Below are 25,037 nucleotides of genomic sequence, written 5' to 3'. Positions count from 1 at the left end.
TGGGCTGTAGGATACCTACTGAGGTAGAACTTAGAATCCTTATATCAGCTCCCCCCTCCCCAGTCCTAAAGCCTACACCAAGAAAGAGACATTATTAGATGTCCTGATGACGGTCCAGGTCCTTAGGAGTGGTGACAGACAAACACACCCCAAAGCTGAGAACTTTAGAGCAGAATTCTGTCTGATCAGGGTACACAAATAAAGATGCTCCTCACCTCAGCTTCCTTTGGCAGAGTCCCCCCACCCACACCACCCACACCCACAAGCACGCACAATGGCGTCCGCTCCTCCTCAACCCCATGGAGGATGGAAGAAGAAAAGGGGTCCAACAGTACAGCAAGAAGAGGGGAGGGCAAAGGCAGAAAGGTGCCTAAACCTCACTAATCCCAAGAGCTGGACTGCCACCTGCTCACTGAGAGACTGTCACGGAAGTCTTTGAAAGTTCCTGGTGAAGAAAGTGGCCATGATGGCCACCTGGGTACCATTTCTTCCAGGAGTGGAAGAGACGCATCTACAACTGCTAATGTACTCTCCACATTAAGGGGCCAAGGAGCTACGTGTCCTTGTTTTCATAAAGCAGAGTGATGCTTTTCTTGGAAGGGCAATGGGTAGTCTGGGAATAGAAAATTAGTTTTTATTGTTTAACCTTCATGGTTTAAAAGAGGAAGCTTCTGCTACAGTGAAAGGTTCCCCTGGGCTTTGAAAAAGAAGTCTTATGACAGCGGCATTAGTCTTCATGAAAAGCCCAACTTTAAAGTGTCTTCTACTATGCTACTCATTAAATAAATATATATATATATATATATATATATATATATATATATGCAGAGACTCAGCAGAGGAGTGTGGCCTGACTCTGATTTGCTCGGCCCACTGCAACAGGAATGCCAGCCTTACACTGGCAGTGTTTTCCACACCACTAGGATCCACCTCCTCAGAAAAAGATGGCTTTCACAGTCTCTCAGAAGTGTTCCTGATACCCCAGGAACAAAAGTCTCGGGGCAGCCACTGTAGACAGTGAGGATAGCAAGAGAAGGATGTAAGCGACCAGCGGAGGGTCCTTGAGGACTCATGCCCAGAGAGAGGAAATTGCCCTCTGGACGCAAAACTCACTTGTGACCTGCAATTCTAACAAATCTTATAGGTTTACAACATGGCTTGCTTCTGACAAGAGTGACTAGCCACATGTACTGACTAGTTTTATGTCAATTTGGCCCAGACTGGAGTAATTTGAAAGATGGGAGCCTTAACTGAGAAACTGTCTCCATAAGATGAGACTGTAGGCAAGCCTGTTGGGCATTTTCTTAATTAGTGATTGATGGAGGGGGGGTGTTGGCCTATTGTAGGTGCCATCCCTGGATGGTTATCAGTTCTATAATACAGGAGGCTGAGCAAGACATGAGTAGCTAGTCAGTAAGCAGTACTCCTCCATGGTCTCTGCATTAGCTCCTGCCTCCGGGTTCCTGTCCTGTTTGAGTTCCTGTCCTGACTTCCTTCACTGATGAACACTCACATGGAAGTGTGAGTCAAATAGATCCTTTCCTCCTCAACTTGCTATTAGTCATGATGTTTCTTCAGAGCAATAGCAACGCAACAATAAGATGCTGCACATGACATATAATGTGGGGATGGGTATGAGTCATTCGCTCATTAAATGTGTGATTTAAGTTATTACTGCATGCTTGTCACTGGGGACAGAAATGAAAGTCACAGGATAAGGCAGATCCAGTGGGGGGCATGTAACCAGTGTCCAAATAATAAGCTCCATGTGGACTCTGTGGAATTAGGGCCTCTTAATTCCACAGGCAGGTGGGCAAGCATTAGTGGAGTGCGAGCCTCTTTTGGGACATGCCCCCACTGCATTTTGAGAGACAATCTGAAAAACAGCTAGGCAAAATGGGCCTGAAGTGTTCAAAGAGCATAAACAAGAACCTAATTCATATATCCACCAAGTAGAGTCCTGCTTGAATGTTTTGTGAGGACATAGAATCCACAGCAGGAAGGTCAGGGGAAGAACTTAAGGAGAAAGTAAAAGCTTAAGGCCATCATCAGGCTTCTAGCTAGGTATGGCAGAGATGACAGAGTTGTCACTCCAGAGAGCAAGCCTAAGAAGTAGCTGCAATGGGCATGAGGAGCGTCCTATGTTCTGGAAGAGTTTGACACTTAGCATTTTGAACTAGTATTTTTACCCCAGATACTGCGGTGATCACCACTTGATATTCTCAAAAGGTCTAGATCTAGGACTGGATCAGCATCTTCGTGACCAGGAAGTTTCCTAGAACGGACCTCCTCCCAACCTTGAACTTCAGGTCCAGAAGTCACTAGATGTCAGATCATCTCTGATATACACAACTCTCTCGAGCTTGTAGACCACCTTTTCTAGATAACAGCCTTCACCCTTCGCTCTCACATTCAGTTCATTAAAAAGAAATGTAAAAAATGGCTGTTCTGTTCACCAATGGCTCTTAGCACTTGGGATGGTTTGGAGACTCCACAGGGTCCACCGTTATGGCTATCCAGTCAGAACCTCTAGTCAAGGATCTGGAAGCTCTAAAAAAAATTAAAAAAAATAAAAAACAAGGACACCAAGTTCATTGAAGATGCAGTTAGATTGGAAAACAGTGCCCCAGGACTTACCCTCCCCTCTATTCCATTCATGTGCAAGGTAACTCACCCCTTAGCGTCAAAAGCTCCACTAAATGTCTGAAGTTGGCCTATCATGAATGCCCGTCTCTCAGGTATCTCCTTCTAACTCTGTCTCTTTCAAGATGCCCATTCAAAATATCTTTTCTTCCATCCGGGGGCATTCAGAGCATAGATAAAAGCAGCTCATCTCTGACATCACTTGCTGGTTAGTTTCCCATTCCAAACCTCCTGGCTGGCTCCTGCCTACATCTCTGGGGCTCTCCTGAGATTATGTATACTGCCACCAGGCTTTTGTTGGGCAAATGGCAGTAGATGGTATTATGGCTTAAATGAGAATGTCCTCCATGGGGTTGTGTATTTGAACACTTGATGGCACTGGTTGTGGAGGTCTAGAAGGTACAGCCTTGCTAGAGAAAGCATGTCACTGGGAATGGTACGCTAAGGTTTGAAAACCTCCTGCCATTCCCAATGTGAGTGTGCTCTCTCTCTCTCTCTCTCTCTCTCTCTCTCTCTCTCTCTCTCTCTCCTCCCCCATCTCTGTTTTGCGCTTATTATTCACAATTCGAGCTGTCAGCATCCAGTTTCTGCTACCATGCCTTTTGCTATACTTCCCTGGCATGAGGGGCTCTCATCTGTCAGGAACTGTGAGCCCAAGCAGACCCTTTCTTCTGTAAGTTGCCTTGGTCATGTTTTATCACAGCAACAGAAAAGTCACTAATACAGATGGCCTTGGCTCTGTAGGAAATCATTGCGGATTTTATTTCAGATTTCCCATAAAGATAGCTTTTATACACACTAAATATGATTGAGGTTGATTGCAATTCCCAAAACTATTATGGCAAAGGGAGATGGAATCCTACTGGAAAACCACTACATGACTAACATCTCAACTTGGGAACACCAGTGACCCAAACTCAAGTTTCCTTCTGTGTTTATGAGAAACTCTCTTAGGATACATAATCTTGAACACAAAGGCAAAAGACAGTAAATGGGATTGGGATTTGAAGTCATCCCTTGATCTTTCTTTGGAAACTGAAAAACCTATGAGAAATAATGTCTACATAACAACTCCAAAGTCTACAGGCAGACATAACCTGTTCAAAATTTCACTGTTTTCAGTTGAAATTTGTGGAGATGCTTCCCCTTCCCCCGGCTCTGACTGTCCTGAAATTCAGTAGGCCAGGCTGTTCTCAAACTCACTGAGATCTACCTGCCTTGGCCTCCTAAATGCTGGGATTAAAGTCATGTGCACAATCCTGGCTAGGCTTTTTCTAATAATCAGCATTGGAATTGGAAGGAATCAGAGTTCCACAAGGAAAAAAGAAAGCAATCACTCAACACGATGAACATTCTAGTTTTGAGTAAATGTTTCTGAGTCCATAAAATCTAGCCAAAAATGGCAAGTGGCAATCAAAATTGTAGATGCATGTCTAGAAGGACCTGTGACGGACACTTCCTTAATGGGTGAATGCTGTTAAGTCTACTTTTCAAGCTCTCTCTTGATCTCTCTAGTTACCTAAACACAAACTTTAGAAAATAACATCCTGGCCACTGAAACTTTTCAGACTTGTGTCAACACTTGCTCCATGTACATCTATACAGGTGTATATGGGAGGGTAAATGTGTGATGGGTATAGTGAGTCTACTTTCCTACTAATCCAGACCTAATGTATGTCAGAAACTGCCAGTGGCACCTCTCTCTCTCTCCTTGTTGGTTGTAGGCAGTCTCTTCCTGAAGCATCACATGCAAATGGAAACTCAGCTGACAGCTAGATGTCCAGCCAGCAGGGTGCATTAGTACAGAGGTATCATTCCCAAGACGCCACCCTGGACACAGGGAAGACACGGACATGTTGAAGAAAGAGAATCCAGGCCTGGATGACTCATCTCAGGAGTATGATAGAGAGAGAAAGAATCATAACCAGCCATTTCCCTTGATAAGAGTCTTCCAATTGGGAAAATGTCAAGTAGCAGTGACTATTTCATTGCATAGCAAAAGCATCAGAAATAACGGGTTCACTAGTCTTGCTGTAAAGGTATAGCGTGCATATACATTATCAGCTATAAAGGGACTGAGACTAAACATATACTGACTATCTCAGGACAACATTATGCTCCAATAATGACTTTCTCCTTCTCCAGAAAGGCATGCTTCTAAACCTTCCTAACGCTGCGACCCTTTCATACAGTTTCTCATGTTGTGGTGACCCCCAACAATTAACTTATTTTGTTGCTACTTCAAAACTGTAAATATACTACTGTTATGAATTGTAATATAAATATCTGATATGCAGGCTATCTGATATGTGACTCCCAAAGGGGTCACTGCTCATGGTTAAGAACGGCTGTATTCAAGATCTTATTGTCACTGCCATCATTGGTTTGGTGTTTGTTTGTTTCTGGATTTACTTATTTGATGCTTGTGAGCATTTCGCCTACATGAATGTATGTGTACCACATGTGCACAGTGCCCACCAGGTCAGAAAAGAACATCTAAGATGGTTGGGAACCAAAACATGAGTGCTGGGAACTGAACCCAAGTCCTCCACAAGAACAGCAAGTGGTCTTAGCCACTGAGCCGTCGCTCCAGTTCCCATTGTTGGGTTTTCATATTCGGGGATGGAATTAGAGAGATTTACACAATTGCACTTATATAAGAAGCCAGAGTCAAGTTTCCAGCATACATTCTAGGTCTCCTTCTACACAGTGATCAGACTGCGGGATAGCACACACACCCACAGGACATGGGGCTGAAGTGAGAGGTCTAGAGAGAGACACTACTTTACAAACCTAGTTGTGATGGCACTGAGGCAATATTGTCCACAGCGGCCGTTCATGACAACCAAGCAGGTGTCTGACATAGCAGATGAGAAAGAACCATCTTTGTAACATTTCCTAATGGCTTCAGAAATTGGTTAACGTCTCATTTCATTCATAAACCTTAGTTTACAGCATTCAATAAGCAGGCCATCCTTCATTGTTTTACTTTTTCTTTCAAACAGTCCTAAGAATATGTTGGGTGTGATGCATTTAATAGCCAACTAGAATCCTTGGCCTGGGGAAGCTTACAGCTTTGTTCCACAGTCTATAGACATTTCCTATTGTTCAGTCCTGTTTCTGTGTATAGAGGCTAGAGGTTGACAACACGTATCTTCCTCTATTGCGCTTCACCTTATTTTATTGAGACAGAGTACCTCATAGAATCTGGGGCTTGTTTGTTTAGGCTGGCTGGTGAGTGAGCACCCCAGGGTCTGCCTTGCTCTTCAGCCAAAGACTAGGGTATTTTTGAGGGCTTTTTCTGTTTGTTTGTTTGTTTGTTTGTTTGTTTGAGCTAATATCAGAGACTGCTCTTGATACGCTCATAACTATCTCCTTTTCCCTGGTGGTTCTAGGCAGCCCCTTCCTCAAGCTTTATAGGCAAATGGCAGCAAGACTGGAAGCTAGTTGAGCCTCCCATGCATCAGGTCTTAGGCTAGGTGACACTGAGACACTGAGCTAACTCAGCCCTAGGCATTTATCATTTGCCACATATGCCAGGCTGACTCTCCAGCAAGCCCTTGAGATTTCCCTGTCTCTTCTTCTATAGTGTAGGAATTACAAGAACCTAGTCCTGGATTTTTATTTTATTTTATGTGGGTAGGTGTTTTGCCTGCATCATTTATATATACTACATGTATGCCTGATGGTTAGGGAGCCAGAAGAAGTTGTCATATCACCTGAAAGTGGAGTTACAGACAGCGCGGAATGGAATCTGGGTTCCCTGGAAGAGCAGCAAGTGCTCTTAGCACCAAGCCATCTATCTAGCCCCTCCTGAGTTTTTAAAATGTGTGTTCTAGAAATTAACTTGGGTCTTCCAAGCACTTTACCAATACAGGCATCTCTCAAGCCCTATCAGGAAAAAAAAATTTAATGTTCTCAAATAAGACATTTGTCTACATAAATATTAAATAAAAGAAGTCTTATATATTATGTACAATAAAAATATTTATATTCAGATCTGGAGATATGGCTTAGTGGGAAAACTGTTTGATGAACAAGAATGAAGGCCACATGAAAGCCAGACACAGCAATGCCCATCTCCTCCCAGTGCTTGAGAGAAGAGCCAGGCAGACCCTGGGGACTCACTGACCAGCCAGCCAGTCTCACCAAATGAGCAAGCCCCACATTCTATGAGGTACTCTGTCTCAACATAAAACAAACTAGGTGGAGCTCAATAGAGGAAGATAGCTGATGTCAACCTCCAGCCTCTATACCTCTATACTCACAAGCAGGGGTGAGCCCACTTATACACACACACACACACACACACACACACACACACACACACACACTTCACAATTTAAAGTCTAGCTTTTAAAAGCTAATATGATAAACAAGTACAGGGCCTGGAGAGATGACTCAGCGGTTAAGAACACTGATACTGCCCTTCCAGAGGACCCAAATTCAATTCCCAGCACCAACACAGCAAGGTCCCAGGCACACCTTCATGTGGTACAGAGACATACATGAAGGCAAAATACCGTATGGATTTAATTAATTAATTAATTAATTAAAAAAATAGCCATAAGGCCTTTTGCTTCTTCCTACCCCCTCCAAGGCACAGGGTACCTCCTTGCAGACAGATAGCCAGGTGACATCTATTGGTCTCTTCCTTTGATATCAGGCAAATTTCGGGCAGTTTTTTCTGTAAAAATGTCCCGGTGTGAAATCAACAACCTGGCACAGTGAAGGCAGGTGGAGTAACATCCTTGAGGGCTCAGCATATTTACCAGACCCAGAAACAGATGTCTATCCACAGAGTCCAGACAGAAGATCTAGGGTGAGCATTCTCCCTGCCACACACAGCAATCCTGGGTAAGCCCTGAACTCACCACTCTGTCCAAGCCCGGCTGGCCAGGCAGAGCCCAGGAAGGATGCCAAAATTGAAAACAGGCATCGCTTTACACATCAGACACCACATTTGTACTAGTGTTTTTCTTGTTGTCATAGACTGTTATGATAGACTTTATAAATTGCGGTTGGTAGAGCCGGACCAGTAGGAGGCTTTCAGAGTTCTGTGCTAAAGGGGAAAAAAGGCCAAGAAAACCTAGCCACAAACAAAAAAGGAGGGAAAAACAAGATTACTTGTCTGACCACAATGACCTGGGTAAACATCACTTTCTGCATGCCTATAATGTGATATTGCACTCATGTCTGGTATGTGTTACCACTGCATGGGCTGATCTCTCAATACTGATGGCAGCTACACACGAACTGCTTTATGGGTTCACTCAATATCTGTTAGAACTAAAGTTAAGATGTAAGCCTACTTCCAGAATGCCTGCTACACCCATCCTATTTTTAGCATTGCCAAGACGAATTAGAAATCTGACTACTCGGCAAATATCACAGATGTCACATTAACCAGCAACTTTCATCAAAGGATAATATGTTTGGTGAACCATTCATTTGACCAGGATAAAGAGTAAATTCTCGGGTCTAAGAAAAAAGGCATGGAGAAATGCCTGGGTCCACAGTTGTACCATATGGATGCTGCTGGTTAACTGTAATGCCAAGGTCTGGGTAGAATTCGTCTCCTTCCTAAAGACCAAGCCTAGGAAGAGCCTGGTTCTTCTGCCTCTAACACACGCTGGTTTCTACAATAATGTCTATATTATACCAATGTACACTGGTTTATTGTAATAGTTCACTGAGCTTTTAAAAGATTTTATAAGTTGCCCATGTTATCTAAAACATAATCTCCTATAGCATACCAAACAAAGTACGAATTTAATGAAATAAAGTCCCACTCCTTGTGAGAACCATAATTATCTGTTAATATAAAAGACTAGGCTCGGGCTGGAGAGATGGCTCAGCCGTTAAAGGCTAGGCTCACTCTTCCTCCCTCCTTCCCCTCCTCTCTTCCTCCTGGAGGGACTGTCTCACGATGCAGCCCACGCTAACCTCAAACTCACAATCCCCCTGCCTCAGTTTGGGATTACAGATGTGAGCCGCCATACATGGTAACCATGTGCCTTCATCAACCAAGCTGATTCTTCTTGTCTGGTCTTCATCCTAGTTTGCCACGCTCTGTACTTGAACCCAGAGCCTCAGCCATACTAAGCATGCATCATTCCACTGCTAAGCTCCATCCTCCGACCAAGAAAGGCTGCAGCCTTTTAACAATGGCAAAGTTCTTTTTTTCCCTGATCCAAACTGTGCTCACTTATTTAAAGTAATTTCATATTGTATAAATTACATACATATGTATTCACAAAGACAGATAATAGTTGCTTAATCAACAAGCCTTCTTACACTTGCTCCAGTGACATCTGTTTTGCTGACTCTATGACACTCAGTTTTAGTGAATCATCTCTGCAATTAAAGTGCATGTAGAATCTGTGATGGTCACATTCGTCAGCATAGTGTCTCAGTGATGTGACATGATGAAAGTTAGTGGTATCTAAAATAGAATAAACTATAGCAAGCCTCACCTTGAAAGTGTTATCTTTACCTTAATTAGTTTTACATCTTACTCTTCCCACCTGTACTTTTGGCTGACACACTTACAGATCTATGCTCTCCCTCTGGAGAACTAAGCTAGAACTGTACCAGTTAATTAGTAAATCTTAACAAAATCCAAGGCCCAACAGCACTGAGAATGCTAGGGTTACTCTGAGATAATGAGACAGCGTAAGAAGTAGCGGGCTGGAAGTTGGGAGAGCTCGTGGGGGGTTCACATGCACACACAGCACTTAGCACTGGACTCCCACCCAGATTTTGGTGGAATCAGTAAGTGCATTAGTACTGAGACAGCAGAACTCCCAGGTGGCTTTACTCAGGAAAACCTGACAGGCAGAAACGTTTCTCAGCTGAGGCTGATAGCATAGTTGTCACCGGCCTTCTCCATTCTCATCTCTCTTATTATTGCCCAGTTCTCCCAGAAAATGGGAGAGGAGACACAGGATTTCCACCTCACCGATCACAGCACCTCCTATGTACAGCTGCCTCGCACCACACCTGACAGCAGAGGGCCAGTTTCATGGCTCCTCATGGGAGCCCAGGCCACAGGTGTGCTACAGGGAATTCTACACACGCAAATGGAAAAGAGCCGCCAGAAAGTTCTGAAAACCTAGAACATGGTTTTTAGATCAAGGATTCAAACTAACAAAGTGATTGCCACGAAGTGTAGTCAATTTGATTTCCCTTCCAGATACACATTCAAATCCCTCTTAAAAAGAAAGGAAAAAGTCAGGTGGAGATGGTGCACTCCAGAGGCAGAGGCAGGCGGATGTCTGTGAGTTCAAGGCCAGCCTGGTCTACAGAGTGTGTTCCAAGACAGCCACAGCTACACAGAGAAACATTGACTTGAAAAACAAAAAGCAAGAAACAAAGAAGGAAAGAAATTGACCACCACCAACTTCAAAAGAATTCTCTTTCAGATAGCCTCATCAGCAACTTATTAAACAAAAGAGAGTCAACAGCTCTCCCCAAGTCTTAATATTCAGCTACCGTACTGTTGGCAAGAACCCTTGACTGAAGGACTCCGGCGCGAACTTACCCTTTGCACAGCCCAGTGAAAAGCCTGCTTCATCTTCCTGCAGGGGTCAGGTAGTGCATCTGTGTCACCACTCTCCACAGTCGAGTCCTGCAAGCCTGTGTTCTCATGGAGTCTCAGAATTCTATAGATGCAGTGAGTGCTATCTTCTGATATCCTGTTAGGATCCATCTGGGGGGTATCAAAGTAATCATAGTTAATGAAATGTGACTCAATAACAAAAGGATGATGCTTAGAGTTTATATCCCTCAGTGACAGATAATAAAATTACCCTCTAGTTGATGCAAACATCTTCTTCTGTAAGTGTGTATGCATGCATGTGTGGGTGTGAGCACCTAACATGTACACGTGGATGCCGGGAGTTGATGTTGGGTGTCTTCTTCTATCTACAGAGTGAGTTCCAAGACAGCCACAGCTACACAGATAAACACTGACTTGAAAAACAAAAAGAAACAAACAAAGAAGGAAAGAAATTGACCACCACCAACTTCAAAAGAATTCTCTTTCAGATAGCCACTTTAATTTTTTGAGATGGGATCCTTTGAAGAACCTGGAGCTCACCCATTGATAACTGGATAACCAGCAAGACCTCGGGATTCTCCTGTCTGTTTCCCACCACTGGGATTTGGGTGGCAAATACTTTATCAATCAATCTGTCTCCCTGGCCCCAAACCCACTGACTTCTAATTCATTTTTATTAGTAGCTGACAACCATCCACAATACATAATGTCATAGATTCTTAACAGAAATGTATGTGTGTGATTCACGGGGAATGAACTTCTTCACAGACAGAAAAGATATTAAGGATATCATATTGATGCAAGCAGGTAAGGAAAGACTTGTCAAGCTAGATTGGTGTTCACAATTATAATCTAAGGACTTGAAAAGCTGAAGCAGAAGGATCAGTGTGAGTCTGAGGACAGCCTGGGCTACATAGTGATTTCCAAGCTAGCCTGGACTACAATGTAAGGCCCTGTCTCATAAGCAAGGACAATAGGACACATGCTGTATGTTAGGAGAAACACATGGAGATAAAGCCCACTTGGAGATTCAAAGCATGATGCCTACCTTAATAAGGCAAAACTGGAAGCCAGGGGTGAAACTTCTCTTTCCAATAAGAATCTATTTACCTGGTACTTTTTAACCAGGATCTTACAAACACAAAAGGGTAGTATCTAGTATATGTCTTCACATCAGGGTGGAGAGGGTACTTGTACAGGCCATATGGGCAAGTGCTACAAATGCTAAAATGTAAGGATTGTCCCCATGGAGTTACTAAGTGAACACTAAGTTTACAAAAGGTTTCCAGCCAAGCATCTCTCCGTGAGCTATTCAAGAAGCCTGCCTTCTACTTTCCAAGCTCCCATAAGGCTCTGCAGCAGCTTTGACAACCGCAGAGCAGGGAAAGAGGGGGCTTGATTTGTTGTTGTTGTGTGTGTGTGTGTTTGAGACAGAATCTCTCTGTGTACGGCTGTCCTGGAACTCACTCCTAGACTATGCTGGCCTTAAACTCGAAGAAATCCAGGAATGCTGGGATTAAAGTTATGTGCCACCAGCACCCAGCTGACCTTGATTGTTTTAACAACAGTTTAACTTGCCCTCTTTCTTCCAAAAGTCAAAGTATTTCATGAACATCTACTTATCAGAAGCTAAAAAGCAGACTAAATGCAAAGCGAAATTACATAAGCTTATAACTACCAAAGCAGAGTCATACATAACACCATTGCTCTTTCCCCAGTTTAATTAGGTGAAAGTAATCAGCAAGAGGTATGCCCTTATTAACCAGTCCTCAGGAACAAACTAAAGCTGCCCTCTCCACACCTGGAACTCTTTAAACCATCTTTTACCAAACATGCACACATGGGTACGCTTTATTATTCTAGGCATGCAAATATGGTTGACCTGGGGCTGGAGAGACCACTCAGCAGCTAAGAGAACTTGTTGCTTTTCCAGAGGGCCAGAGTTTGGTTCCGAGCACTGAAGTCAGGCAGCTCACCACTGCCTGTGACTCCAGCTCCAAGAGATCTGCCCCCTTTCTGGACTCTGGAAGTGCCTGCATACATGTGGCATACACACACATACACACACACACACACACACACACACACACACACAAATAAATATTAAAGTCCTAAAATATATAAGAATAACCTGTAAACATGGATGAGATTCTACCATGAAACAAAATTATTTGCAATGTGTATTTATTTCATTTATTTTCTTTGGAACAATTAGTACAAATCATTGAGTGTGAGTTTTCACTGAAGGGCAGCTGTTAATCCACCCTCCCCCCCTCCTTTTTAAAAAATTTTTATACAAGAGTCTCACTGGCAGTCCTGGAACTCTCTATGGCTGCCAGAGCAGTCTGGAAGCCACAGAGACCATTTTGTCTCGGATTCTGACTCCTTAGTCCTGAGATTAAAGGTGTGTACTACTGTACCCAGCTCAATCAGACTTTTTTTTTAAATGTGGACAATTCTTTTTTTATTATTTTAATTTTAAATAGCTTGTTTTACATGTCAATTCCAGTTACCTCTCCCTCCCGCACCCCTCCATTCCCCCCCATCCTCCCACCCTATTGCCAATTCCTTCCACATAGGGGATATCTAGAGTGTGTCATTTCACTCTGGGTAGGGTCCAGGCACTCCTAAGAGTCCAGGCTGAGAGAGCATCCCTCTTTGTGTTATGGACAAACGATGTCTGTTTGTATTCCAGGGATAAACACTGATCCACTGCTCAGGGCCCCATAGGTTGCCCAGGCCTCCTCACTGACTCTCACATTCAGGGGGGTATGGATCAGTTCCATGCTGGCCTCCCAGCTGTCAGTCTGGAGTCCAAGAGCTGTTCAGATCAGCTGTCTCTGCTGGTTTTGCCTGTCCATTCTTTGCCAATTTGTTCATCGCTCCTCTCTCTCTGTCACTGGGTTCCTTGGGTTCAGTTCAGTGCTTAATTGTGTGTGTTTGCCTCTGCTTCCATCAGTCACTGGATGAAGGCTCCAGTATGGTTATAGACGTCAAGTTCACTATCAGGAATGGGCATTCGAGGTGGTCTCTCCACTATTGCTTAGCTTGCCAATTGGTGTCATCTCTTTAGATCACTAGAGGTCACACTGGTGCCTGATCTGTCTTCTAACCTATGATTCCCTCTATCAGACTTTTGAAAAAGACTCCTTTAAGTCAATAAGCATCTTATAAAACCAGACAAGTCTGGGCACTTGCCATAAAGGTCTGGGTTCAGGAAACCAGGATTCTGTAATGGTTTACTACCAGACGAGAGCTGAAGGGACCAGGAGACATTAGGAAATGCCTGGAGACCCTAAACAAACTTCATTTCTCCTGCATTCTACAGACAAACTGAAGGTCTTCTATAACAGAAGCAGCGGGTCCCAGCACTGTCAATACTCAAGTCACCAGCATGAACTCAAGGGGAGGTTAACTGTAACTCTATCCAAGGCCGTTTTCTCAGTATTAAACCCCAACAAGTGAAACTTTAAAGTGTCAGATACACAACTTCATATTAAAATGTGCCCTTGTCAACATTCAGTACTTAGCACAGCAGTGCTAATAACAGTCCATGGCTTGGCACAAATAAAAACAAGGGCATACTCATCGTTAAGTGACAGATTTTGTTGACTCCCCATTAGAGGCCTCACCCTCTCTGAGGAGTAGATGGGGGTGAGGTGGGGGGAAAGTGGGGAGAGTGGGAGGAGAGGAGGGGGAGAAAACTAGGATTGGTATGTAATATAAAAAAAGATTGGTGTGTGTGCGTGCATGCGTGCGTGTGTGTGTGTGTGTGTGTGTGTGTGTGTGTTCAATAGGTACAAGAAAAGCATTCAACCTTGTTAGCCATTAGGGAAATATGTAAATCAAAGCTATGTAATGAAACTCATTGGTTTGTGTGCTAACCATAAAAATTAATAAAAATAAAAATAAGACCACAGAACAGTGGCATGCAAAGACTGCTCTTTCTCTCAAAAAAGAAAGGAAGAGGAAGAAAGAAGAAGTGGAGAGAGGGAGGAAAGGAAGGGAGGGAGGGAGCGAGAGAGAGAGAGAGAGAGAGAGAGAGAGAGAGAGAGAGAGATAGGAAGAAAGAGAAAATGCCAGTGACCAGACTTCACTTAGCCTTCTCAGTCAATTTTATCACATGCCCAAGTTAAATTCAATTGTTGAATCTTTCTTCAAATACTTCAAAAAGGCACTTGAACCACACTACTCACATCTCCAAACCTCATCAATTACTGCAACAAAGGAAATCCTGGTTACACGGCAAAATTAACTTTGAATTGTCCACTTATCTGTTTCCTTAAGGATGACACGTTAGAAATCCGCTGTGTGTCTGTGACCAGACGTGCCTTCCCCTTCAGGGGCCCAGGCGAAAGAAAGACAAGAAGCTCGAGAGGTACAAGAGCAGGCACACAGGTGAGGGGCTCGGAGGAAAGCGGCTCGGCTCCAGAGTAAGGTTGGTGGGGAAACAGCAAAAGTGCTCAGAGCGACCAAATGGATGGTGCTCCCACCCCACAGCCATATGGATAGAGGACTGGCAAGGTTGAAAGTGCTATTTTAGCTACTAGATACTTGCATAAGTGTAAATTAGAATGGAAAGATGTGTAGGGTGGCAAATCATTTGAAAGACCTTTCAGCTGATGAAGTATATCAGGCACTGTGTTAGATGCTGGGGGTAGCGGTGGGGATTGAAGAAAAGGGCACCTGTCTTCCTGGAAGGCACATCAGCTGACATTCCACAAAAGACACAGCAAACTGAGTTACAGTGAGTCACACCTACATGTGTGCCTGCAAACGCTAACGAGTGATTTTAAATGGATGGTTAGGGCTGGGAAAGCAAGCATATACTGGAGGCCATGGGGCCTATCCCCAGTATTACACACACACACACACACACACACACACACACACACACACACACACACACACGACTTTGAAAATACACCTATCAGATGATCAGATGATGCTGTGGCTAGGAAATGAATTTTGTTTGTGTGTGTGAACTTCCTTGAAACCAATCATTCTTTCATAGGGTTAAGTGAGGCAGGATGCTTGACATTTGGGCTGCTTCCTTATCGGTTTTTCAAACAAGCTGCCTGCCCACCTCAACATTAGATTTGCAGTAGTGGCTGCTGTCCTGGGTGAGAAGCAGCCAGGGAGGCTGCCACGTGCACAGAGGAGGGAACAGGGCTTAAAAGCAAAGGCAGCTCCCGTGCTCCGGAGCTTACCTTTCGGCTAAACTCCAAGCATGAGTGTGGTTACCCTACACACACAACACACACACACACACACACACACCACACACACACACAATAAACACACAACAGACACACACACACATACAACACACACACACACAATAAACACACAACAGACACACACACAATAAACACACAACAGACACACACACACATACAACACACACACAGAACACACACATATACCACATACCACAAACAGAACACACACATACAACATGCACATTCATATACCATACACCACACCAAACACACACATAATACCACATACACAACACATACACACATATATCACACACACCACACCATACACACACATCAAACACACATACCATAATGCACACAACACATATATACAAACACACACATACAACCTACATACCACACACACCACTACACACCAAATACACATATATACCACATGTGCACACCACAAACACCACACACACCACACCACAAACAAACACACATACCGCATACACACATATACCACACACACCCCACACAAATGCACATTACAAAGACTCACCACATGTACACACGCCAAACATACACAGTATACACAGACACACACACACACACACACAAAACTTTACAAGCATCATTTTAGAAATGCTTTTCTTTGAAAATCAAAGTGTATAGTAAATACATAGCACATGCCATTTTCCCTTTGGCAGCCTGGTGGGAGAAGGGCAGTCTCCACTGAATCTAGGTCTTTTTTAAATGAAGGCACAGGCATGGGCAATCAGAAGCACATGGGGTGATCTTTCATTGCTAATTACTTAAACACAAGTAGGACTTGGTTTGGGTTTTGTCTTTAATTTTTGTTTGTTTGTTTTTAGTCTAGGCTGGCCTTGAACCTCCAACCTTCCCACTTCAGAGAATTTATATTATTTCTGTCCACTATCTTTAAACTAGGATAAATCTAAATTGTTTATCTTAAATTGATACTAGATGATTTCATTTTTATTCAAATGCATTCAGAAATACCAACTATTTCATCCAGAACTTTAAAACTTACTATAATTTTAAAAAACTAAAACTATTCACTATTTGATACCAATACCTAAAAGTATAAAAAGAAGGTTTTCAAAATACATAAAAGTAAAGAATTGTAGATTGAGCCCTTGTGTGCCAGAACCCACCTTCAACAATTATTCATGCATGACCAGAAACCATGCTTTATATACAAGTTATAACTTGTATATATATAACTACACCTGCAATATTTCTATCAATTATTTTGGAATGTTTTCCAGACATCACAGCATTTGTGTAAGGGTTTTTTAATGTATCTCTTAAACGATTAGCATTCCCTTAGGTATCAAGTATGGATACCACACTCAGTGAGATGCAATCAGAATACTTAAATAAATGAGTTTTTTCCTAATCCAACTACACTAGTGATGGAGACAACCTTTTTAACATGTAGCTACAGACCTGGGTTCACAATAATGACTAAAATATTTCCAGTAAGTTTTAGAGAGACTGGATCTTCGTAGTGATTGGGGACTTGAGGTATGGTGCACTTAGGGAAGTGTTTGCTAAGCACACACAAAGTCTTAGAGAGACTGGATCTCTGTAGCGATTGGGGACTAGAGGTATGGTACACTTAGGGAAGTGTTTGCTAAGCACACACAAAGTCTTAGAGAGATTGGATCTCTGTAGCGATTGGGGACTAGAGGTATGGTACACTTAGGGACGTGTTTGCGGAGCACACACAAAGTCTTAGAGAGACTGGATCTCTGTAGCGATTGGGGACTAGAGGTATGGTACACTTAGGGACGTGTTTGCGGAGCACACACAAAGTCTTAGAGAGACTGGATCTCTGTAGCGATTGGGGACTAGAGGTATGGTACACTTAGGGACGTGTTTGCGGAGCACACACAAAGCTCTGTGCATTTAATCCCAGCACTGCACCACATAAACCAGATATAGCAGTGCAAGTCTGCAGTCCTAGCGCTTGGGAGCTGTATATCCTTGGCTACATGACAAGTTTGAGGTCAGCCTGGGCTACATGAGACCCTAGCTAGGGAGGGAGGGAGAGAAGGAGGGAGGGAGGGAGAGAAGGAGGGAGGGAGGGAGGGAGGGAGGGAGGGAGGGAGGGAGAGAAGGAGGGAGGGAGGGAGAGAAGGAGGGAGGGAGGGAGAGAAGGAGGGAGGGAGGGAGAGAAGGAGGGAGGGAGGGAGGGAGGGAGGGAAGAAAAAGAGGGAAAGTTGTACTCAGAAATCTGATGGCATTAACTTCTCAAAGAAAAATCATCTGGCTCAGCTGGCTCTCTCATGTGTTTACTTTGGGAAAACTTTTCATTATTACTCTTGGGCCATCAACACTATTGTATGATGGAAGGTGACCATACCATTAGGGTGACAGACATCTTAGGCCACCCCACCATCATAGAATTCCTTCAGGAGCCTTGCTGGTGACTCCTTCCCCCACAACCATGCCAAGTCCCAGGGTTCCTGGCCAGCTAAGGGTCCCTAGAAGGTGCTCACTCCACACTTCTTTCTGAGCTCAGTGCTCCCTTCACCATCACTACTGGGAAAAGATGCTATGACCCTAACTAGGGAGGAAAAAAAAAGGACACTGAGACTACTGCATCTTCAGGCCTAAAATCTCTTTGCAAAGACCTATAATATCCTTTTATTGGAAGCATACCCTGTCCCCTGGCTCCCCCCCCACACACACACACACTCAAAGGCGTAGAGAGTGCACATACAGAGTCTCCATTTGCATGCCTTAAAACAATTCATGCATAAACAGATGACAGAAAACAACAGATAAGTCATTCCTCATTGATTCCCTATACCCCAACAAAGGGAAAATGTGTGCTCACTTTCATATGTTTTTGTGTGATTCATATCACAATCAAAGCACCTGAACCTTGTCTGAGGAGGAAAATCTCAACAGGTGACACGTGTGATTATTAACACATGTTTGCAGAAGTATTGGTTTATGGTCTTTCTATTTTTGCATTAGAGGGTAACCACAGCAGTGCTGTAAACTGCAAACCAGTAGATCTGAATATTTAACAAAGCCTAGAACAGACTTTGGCACGTGTCAAAAATAAAACAAAAACATAAACAAAAAACAAAAGAAAACTATGCAGCCCAGGCGATAGCACATTGTAATGCATCCAGTTTGGATTAGTAATCACCTTTGATTCTGGAAACAAACGAAGTCCAAACCCAACTTTCTTTTCCCATAAAAATATGCACAGTCAGCCCCCCACTTCCTCTGAGAAAGAGTTCATAGCATCAGACAAGAGTGTTTGAATGAATCCAACCAACTGCTCTGCAATTTCCAAGAAAACACAGGAGCACAAACCACCAGAAAGCATAATATTACAAATTTACCCCTTCCTCTCTCTACCATCTCCCCGCAGTTCAGCGTGGAGCTTCTTCCTCTCTTCAAAGGTTGGTTACTGACTAGATTGCAGCCAGGCTGCACACACACACACACACACACACACACACACACACACACACACACACACACACACACATCTTCCTTCCTCCTTGTACCTCGCCTCACCGGCAGGCACAGTGGGGCTGTCCCTTCACCCTCAGAGCCGGAGCTCCATCCAGATAAGTCGCAGAGCCCCAGCGCTGGGACCGGGGTATATTTGGTAGCACTGTCACTCTGAGAATCTGGAGACAGGAGTGTCACCCCCAGGTGCTCCAATGACTATTGACACCCTCTCACTGGGTTCCCAGCCTGCCAGAAAAGCCAGGCAGCCACAGGTCAGCTAGCATAAGAAAAGCACTCGCTTTTTCCCTAAATGGGTTAAAGTTGTTTTTTTAATTCCAAGTGAGAAATGCCAGGTGGGGAGAAAACGTAAGATCATTTGCACAAGAGGGGAGCAGCCAATGCTGCTTCTGGGGGGGAAATTCAAACCCAACGTCTACTAGAACCAGAGTAGCTCAACTTCTGCGTGGTGCGGTGCGCTGAGGGGAGGAGGCGCGGGTGAGCATGGCTGGAGGCCCCCAAGTGCCCTTCCTTGCAGAGCCGCTTTCCCCTCCGGAATAGGCAAGATCCCAGGAGTCCAGCCCAGGAGCCAGACGGGCAGAGAACCCGCAGGGAATGGAACAGGGAAGGCAGCCACTCACCTGCGCTCGGAAGTACAGGAAAAGAGCGACACTGCAGACCACCTGGCCCAGCCCCAGCCCCAGGAGGCCCAGGAACATGGATCTGGAGGCAGCGGGGGGCGGCGGCGGGGCGGATGCTGAAGGTGCTGGGTGCAGCGCACCCTCGTGCGGGGCGCCGGGACAGCCGCCCATCTCCTCCGAGCCGCGCAGGTACTTGCCGTAGTCTCGGCTGGCCCGGCGCATGGCGCGGCGCCCGTTACTCGGGCGCCCTGCTCTGCGATCGCTCTGTCCCTTCCTCGGCCTCCAGCCACTAAGGACGGATTCACCGAGGTCCTGGCAGTGACTCCCCCGGGTGCGGGAAAGAGGGCAGGGTACCCAGGGCAGCCCTAACCCTTATAAACCTCGTGGAGAGGGCTGGCCTGGAGAGCCAATCAGCCCCAGGGAGGCTGCCTCTTCCACACCCACTTGAGTCCTCCTTCCTTTCCTTCACCCTCCCCCTCTTCCTCACTCTCATCAACCAACCTCCTCCCTCCCCAGAAGGGCCCCTTGAGGTGGAGGCTGTGGGTGGGTCCAGTGGTTCCTGGCTCCCTCAGCTTGCCCATCCTCAGCTTGCATCACTGGGCCTCAGTTTCCTCTGTAGGACTTAGAGTGTTAATGTCAGTGAACTCCTCCGAAGCCCTTTCCTGCCCACCACTCAAAATTTCAGATGAGGCCTTCCTCAAGGATCCTGAGGTTTGGCCTCTGCTGTGCTTCCAAATATAGCCTCCCGGGATATTGGGAAGACTTGGGGGAAATTCTAGAACTCCCGCCGAAGTCCCTCCCTCTCTCTTAAAATTGACTACATGAGGCAGGTTTGAATGGTGCTGCAATGAGCCTATAGCGTCCTGTAAGAGAGGGAAGTGGGGTGGATGAAATGAAGACTATGGACACCCCATGAAGGGCCTCACCCTCCTGGGGAAAATGAGGGGTATTAGGGGGTGGCGGGAGGGCGCGGGAGAAGGGGAGGGAAAGGGAGAGGGACCTGGAATTGACATGTGAAGCAACCTTGTTTCTAATTTAAATTTAAAAATTAAAAAAAGAGAGAGGGAAGTGGGGAAAGGGAGGGGACAAGGACAGCCATGGGAGAGCAGGCAAGAGGGGGAAGAACTGGACCAAAAGAGAAGGGTAAAGGGGGGAGGGGTGCAAAGTTGTAAGCAGGCTTCCCAGGGAAAGAGCTGTTAACAGATCCAATGGCAGAGCTAAGCTTCAGTGCTTAAGAAATCCTGATGTTGAGGGCCAATGAGATGGCTCAGCAGGTAAAGGGGCTTGCAGCAAACCTTGCAGACCTGAATTTGACCAGTGGAATCTTCGTTGCAGAGGTAGAGAACCTACTTCTGAAAGATGTCTTCTGATCTCTACACACACACACACACACACACACACACGTAAATTTGTTGTTTTTATTTCTTTGAGATAAGTTCTCTCTATGAGGATTTGACTGGCCTGAAGCTTCTTACCCCAGCCAAACTGACCTCAAGCTCATAGGCCTCGATCTGCCTCTGCCTTGCCTCTGCTTCTGTCTGCTGAGTTCTGGGATTAAAGGCATTTACCACTTACACAGCCAGAATAAATGTGTACTTTTAAAAATCTTTTTCGAGTTGTTTTTGTTCAATGTCTTGATTCAGAATTATGCCCCCTCGGGAAGAAATACTGGTCCTCTTACAAATTCTGATGCGAGTTCAAAGCATCTGACACGTGTTCAAAGGTGAGACTCTGCCCCTTGTAGCACCTTCTTAACTGGCACTTTTGTTTTTCATTTCTGTCTGCCTAGTTGTCTGATGGACATTTCCACAGGGGTCGTGTGTCCCTAGTGACCTGTCTCTGAGTTAGTGATGCTTTCCCACTGGGCTACAAAGATACCCATTGTTCCTCATATTCTTTTAATAAATCTCTTATCCAGGGACAATTTTGAACTCAAGGCATCAGCCATATGGGAAGTATCGATTCACTGAGCTCCACAGAGTTTCCAGTGTTGACACATTATATGTTACAACACCAAAAGCCTAAATTGTGTGGGGTGTGTGTGTGTGTGTGTGTGTGTGTGTGTGTGTGTATCACTTTTTATTGAATCATGGAAAGACCTAACTTAGTTGATATAGATAGTGTGTACTATGCTGGTCTTTGCTACTTGGTGATTGGCGTTAAATTGATGTGTGCCCAGCAACAGCAGTGGGTGGGAGGTAAGAGGCTAACAGGCTTCTGGCTCCAGTGATTGGGTGAGGCCATAAATCAAAGAAAAGATGCCAGAAAGGGTTAGAGATGCTATAGAGGACAGTCATAGAAAGATTACACTTAGCTTAGCATTTCAGATATTCTCTTACCCATATTCTACATATATAATTTTTAGATTTCTTCACATCTGCTAGCTTCTGATCTATCTTTTCATTGCATTGTTTGGATATATTTTATATGTATGTGTTATCTTTGAAGTAAAAATAAACAAATATTTTGAGAGGGGAGTGGAGAATCTGCTGTTGTAAGGCAATGGTGAAATCATCATGGGGGATAAGATGTCTTCCAGATCCATAAACCTCTTGACTACTGTCAATAGAGAAATGGGTGCCTTCCTTCAGGGACAGCATTTCTCTCAGAGCCTAAAACTTCCAAAGGACAGAAAATGATGGTCCCTATCCTTTATATATAAAGGATCAGGAATAAAGGAAATCCCCCACTTCAAAACAAGCCCAAGGCTTCAAGAAACCTGCTGCCAATGGCATCCCAGAAATCAGCCACCCACCTCACACACCAGGAAGCCAGGAGGTGCAGAAACAAACAATCTGACTCATCTCCTTCTCTGAAGTTTATCAAAAGAAAAATGAAGAAGAAGAGGAGGAGGAGGGAGAAGGAAGAGTTGTTATTTCTGGGTCTAGTGAAGCTAGGCCCTTTCCCCTCCTTACTTTCAATGCAAATATAATGATAATAATAATCATAATAAAATAATAATAAATTCTCAGACTTGTGGGTGCCAAGCTCTCAGACTAATATAGTCTGCTTTTGCCATTTGAGATGGATTCTATCATTTTATAATCCTTCATTGACTTACTGATTACAGCAGCCTGTGTAGCCAATGGTGTAGTTCTTAAGGCCTGAGAGGCAGAGAGACTTAAGAGATTCCAGACTAAAAATCTAAGAACTGGAGTTCCCAAAGACTGAAGGAGTCTGTTTTCCCAGCAACCATGACCAAGCAAGGAGAACTGGCCGGCCCTCCCTCCACCCTGATGCTCTATCTGATCTCCCAACAGATTGAATGGTCTGCACCCAGCCAGGAGAGGGTGACCCACTTTACAAAATCCCTGATTCACGTGTTCCTCCCTTCTAGAAACACATTCATAGATCCCAAATCTATGCAGCCCCACATCCTGGGTGAGGCCATAAATCAAAGAAAAGATGCCAGAAAGAGCTAGAGATGCTATAGAGGACAATCATAGAAAGATCACACTTAGCTTAGCATTTCATCCTGGATCCCACCGCATTGACACATAAAAATCAACCAGCCTCCACTCTGTTTGGAAAAGAGTGTTTTACAGTCTAAAGTTGGTGGTATGGAAAGAATCAGCCATGCTCTGTGTTCTCTTACTGGACAGCTTAAGCGAAATATCCCTGAACTATTTGTTACTGTTCTTTGTTTTCTATGCTTCTGTCTGCACATGCTACTCAAGCTGCTTCTTTCCTTCAAAGGTAAAGCATTTTGCCTGTATTACAAGAGTTTGCCTACTAATTGCATCTGATTAGAAAGTCCAAAAGTCACCTCTTTCTTCCCACTTTATTTTCCCCTGAATACACAAAGGGGATGAACTGGAATATTTCATCTGATCTTCACAGCAATATCAATACTCTCTGAAGTGCTTTTCCAAACTCTGAATATGAGAGCCACCGAGTGTGAGCAGCCCTGTGAGACATGTCTTTCTGGAGAAGACTTTTGTTAGACGCTTTAAAAGATGATGTTACATCATCACATTTGATGAGGTCAGTAAGAACTTGCCATCAGAGAATCGAATTTTTCAGGTTCCTCACATCTGAAAAATTAGAAAGAATGAGGCTTATAATTCTGTTGACAACTAAGAGCCTGCTGGATGGCTCCGGATGACAGACTGTATGGTGTGTTTGCTACTCCACAAGCAATAATGAGATCACACTATGAAACTTTCCATAATGGCCCATGTATGTGTTCATCTGTTTGTTTGTTCATGACGAAGTGGTAATTTCCGATGGAAAAATAAAACTGAAAGAAAATGTGGATTCCCTGAACTCATTGGGTTGAAGATGTATTGCAGCAAAACCCTTTTCTGTTTAAAATTGTATCTAAAAAGGACAATCACAATAATTCAATAATACTATTCTGTCCCTTATCTTTCATTTGCTCAGCTCTTCTCTCTTCAGCAGGTACATTCTCTTTCCCTCTCTCCTCTTCTCCGTACCAAGGAGGATGATCCCCATTGCCTGTGCTGTCCCCTTTGCCTGTGCTGTCCCCTTTGCCTGTGCTACATGACTCTGCTGCACTAGGGCTGACCAGCGCAGCCAGTGGGAGGCAGTGATCCAAAAGGCAAAGGGAGAATGAAAGGAAGGTCTTGACTCTCTATCATCCTAATTCCCAGGCTCACTGAGATTCAATTCATGGCTGATTTGCTCACATCCAGCCTTTCCTCCTACACAGCTCCAGTTCTTTCTAGACTCTGGCTACATCTTTGTCTCTGTATCCCATTGGGCCAAGGAGCGTGTATTCATCTCTTATTGCAGATATAACAAATTTATTAACTTGAAGTTCTGGGGGTCAAAAGTCTGAAATGTCTCTGGTGGGGGTGGGGAGTTGTTTGTTTGGTTTTGCTGCAGTCTTTGAAGGAGAGCCCATTCTCTTGTGTTTTCCAGCTTCTAGCCACCATCTGCATTCTCAGCACCCTGGTCCCTTCTTCATCTTTGAAGCTCATCAAAGCAATCTCTGACCTCTATTTCTGTCCTTACACTTTCTCTCTGACTTCCACCCACTAGGCTCCCTCTTATAAACAGCCCTTTGCTAACTCTGCATCAACTCAGATAATACGATTTTATACCCTGATCTCAAGACCCTTAGCTTTAGTATATATAATTATATGTATGATATATTATAATATATATTATATAAAAACTGAATATATGTATTTATTTCCCTTTTGCCCAATAAAGTAGGGTTCTCACTAGTTAATTTAGGACTTTGGGTATGGCCATTTCATGGAGAGCATTAATCTGTCTCCTGTAGTATAAGAAACATCCATTTTTTTCTTGTTCCTGGGTTCATCATTATTACTTATTCATTTGCTTAACCCTGACCAAAGCTCTCCAAAGTCCCTTCAGTTATATCTCTCAGGTTTACCACCCTTTTCTTGATAGGACTTGGTGTGATATGTTGTTGGCCTTCTGTATCCATGAGTTTCACACCATTACCTTCAACCAAATATTAATGAAAACTGTTCAAGAAAAAAAAGTCCAGAA

At 44.1% G+C, this 25,037-nt stretch overlaps 1 protein-coding gene across 1 annotated transcript in view; it reads right to left on the bottom strand.

The window, feature by feature from the left end:
- The window catches only part of Tnfsf11 (TNF superfamily member 11), a 33,021-nt gene extending 13,064 nt beyond the window's left edge, over positions 1-19,957 (bottom strand). The window contains exons 1-2 of the mRNA XM_005070940.3: positions 19,554-19,957; positions 10,187-10,354 (exon numbers count right to left, since the gene is read on the bottom strand). Coding sequence (XP_005070997.1) covers positions 10,187-10,354; positions 19,554-19,775 — 390 coding nt within the window. The 5' untranslated portion in view covers positions 19,776-19,957. The remainder of the gene's footprint in view (positions 1-10,186; positions 10,355-19,553) is intronic.
- Between the last annotated feature and the right edge of the window lie 5,080 nt (positions 19,958-25,037).

This window comes from Mesocricetus auratus, unplaced genomic scaffold (assembly GCF_017639785.1).
Source record: "Mesocricetus auratus isolate SY011 unplaced genomic scaffold, BCM_Maur_2.0 Super-Scaffold_2245, whole genome shotgun sequence".
Classification (NCBI taxonomy): domain Eukaryota; kingdom Metazoa; phylum Chordata; class Mammalia; order Rodentia; family Cricetidae; genus Mesocricetus; species Mesocricetus auratus.
This window is presented reverse-complemented; position numbering and strand designations above follow the sequence as displayed.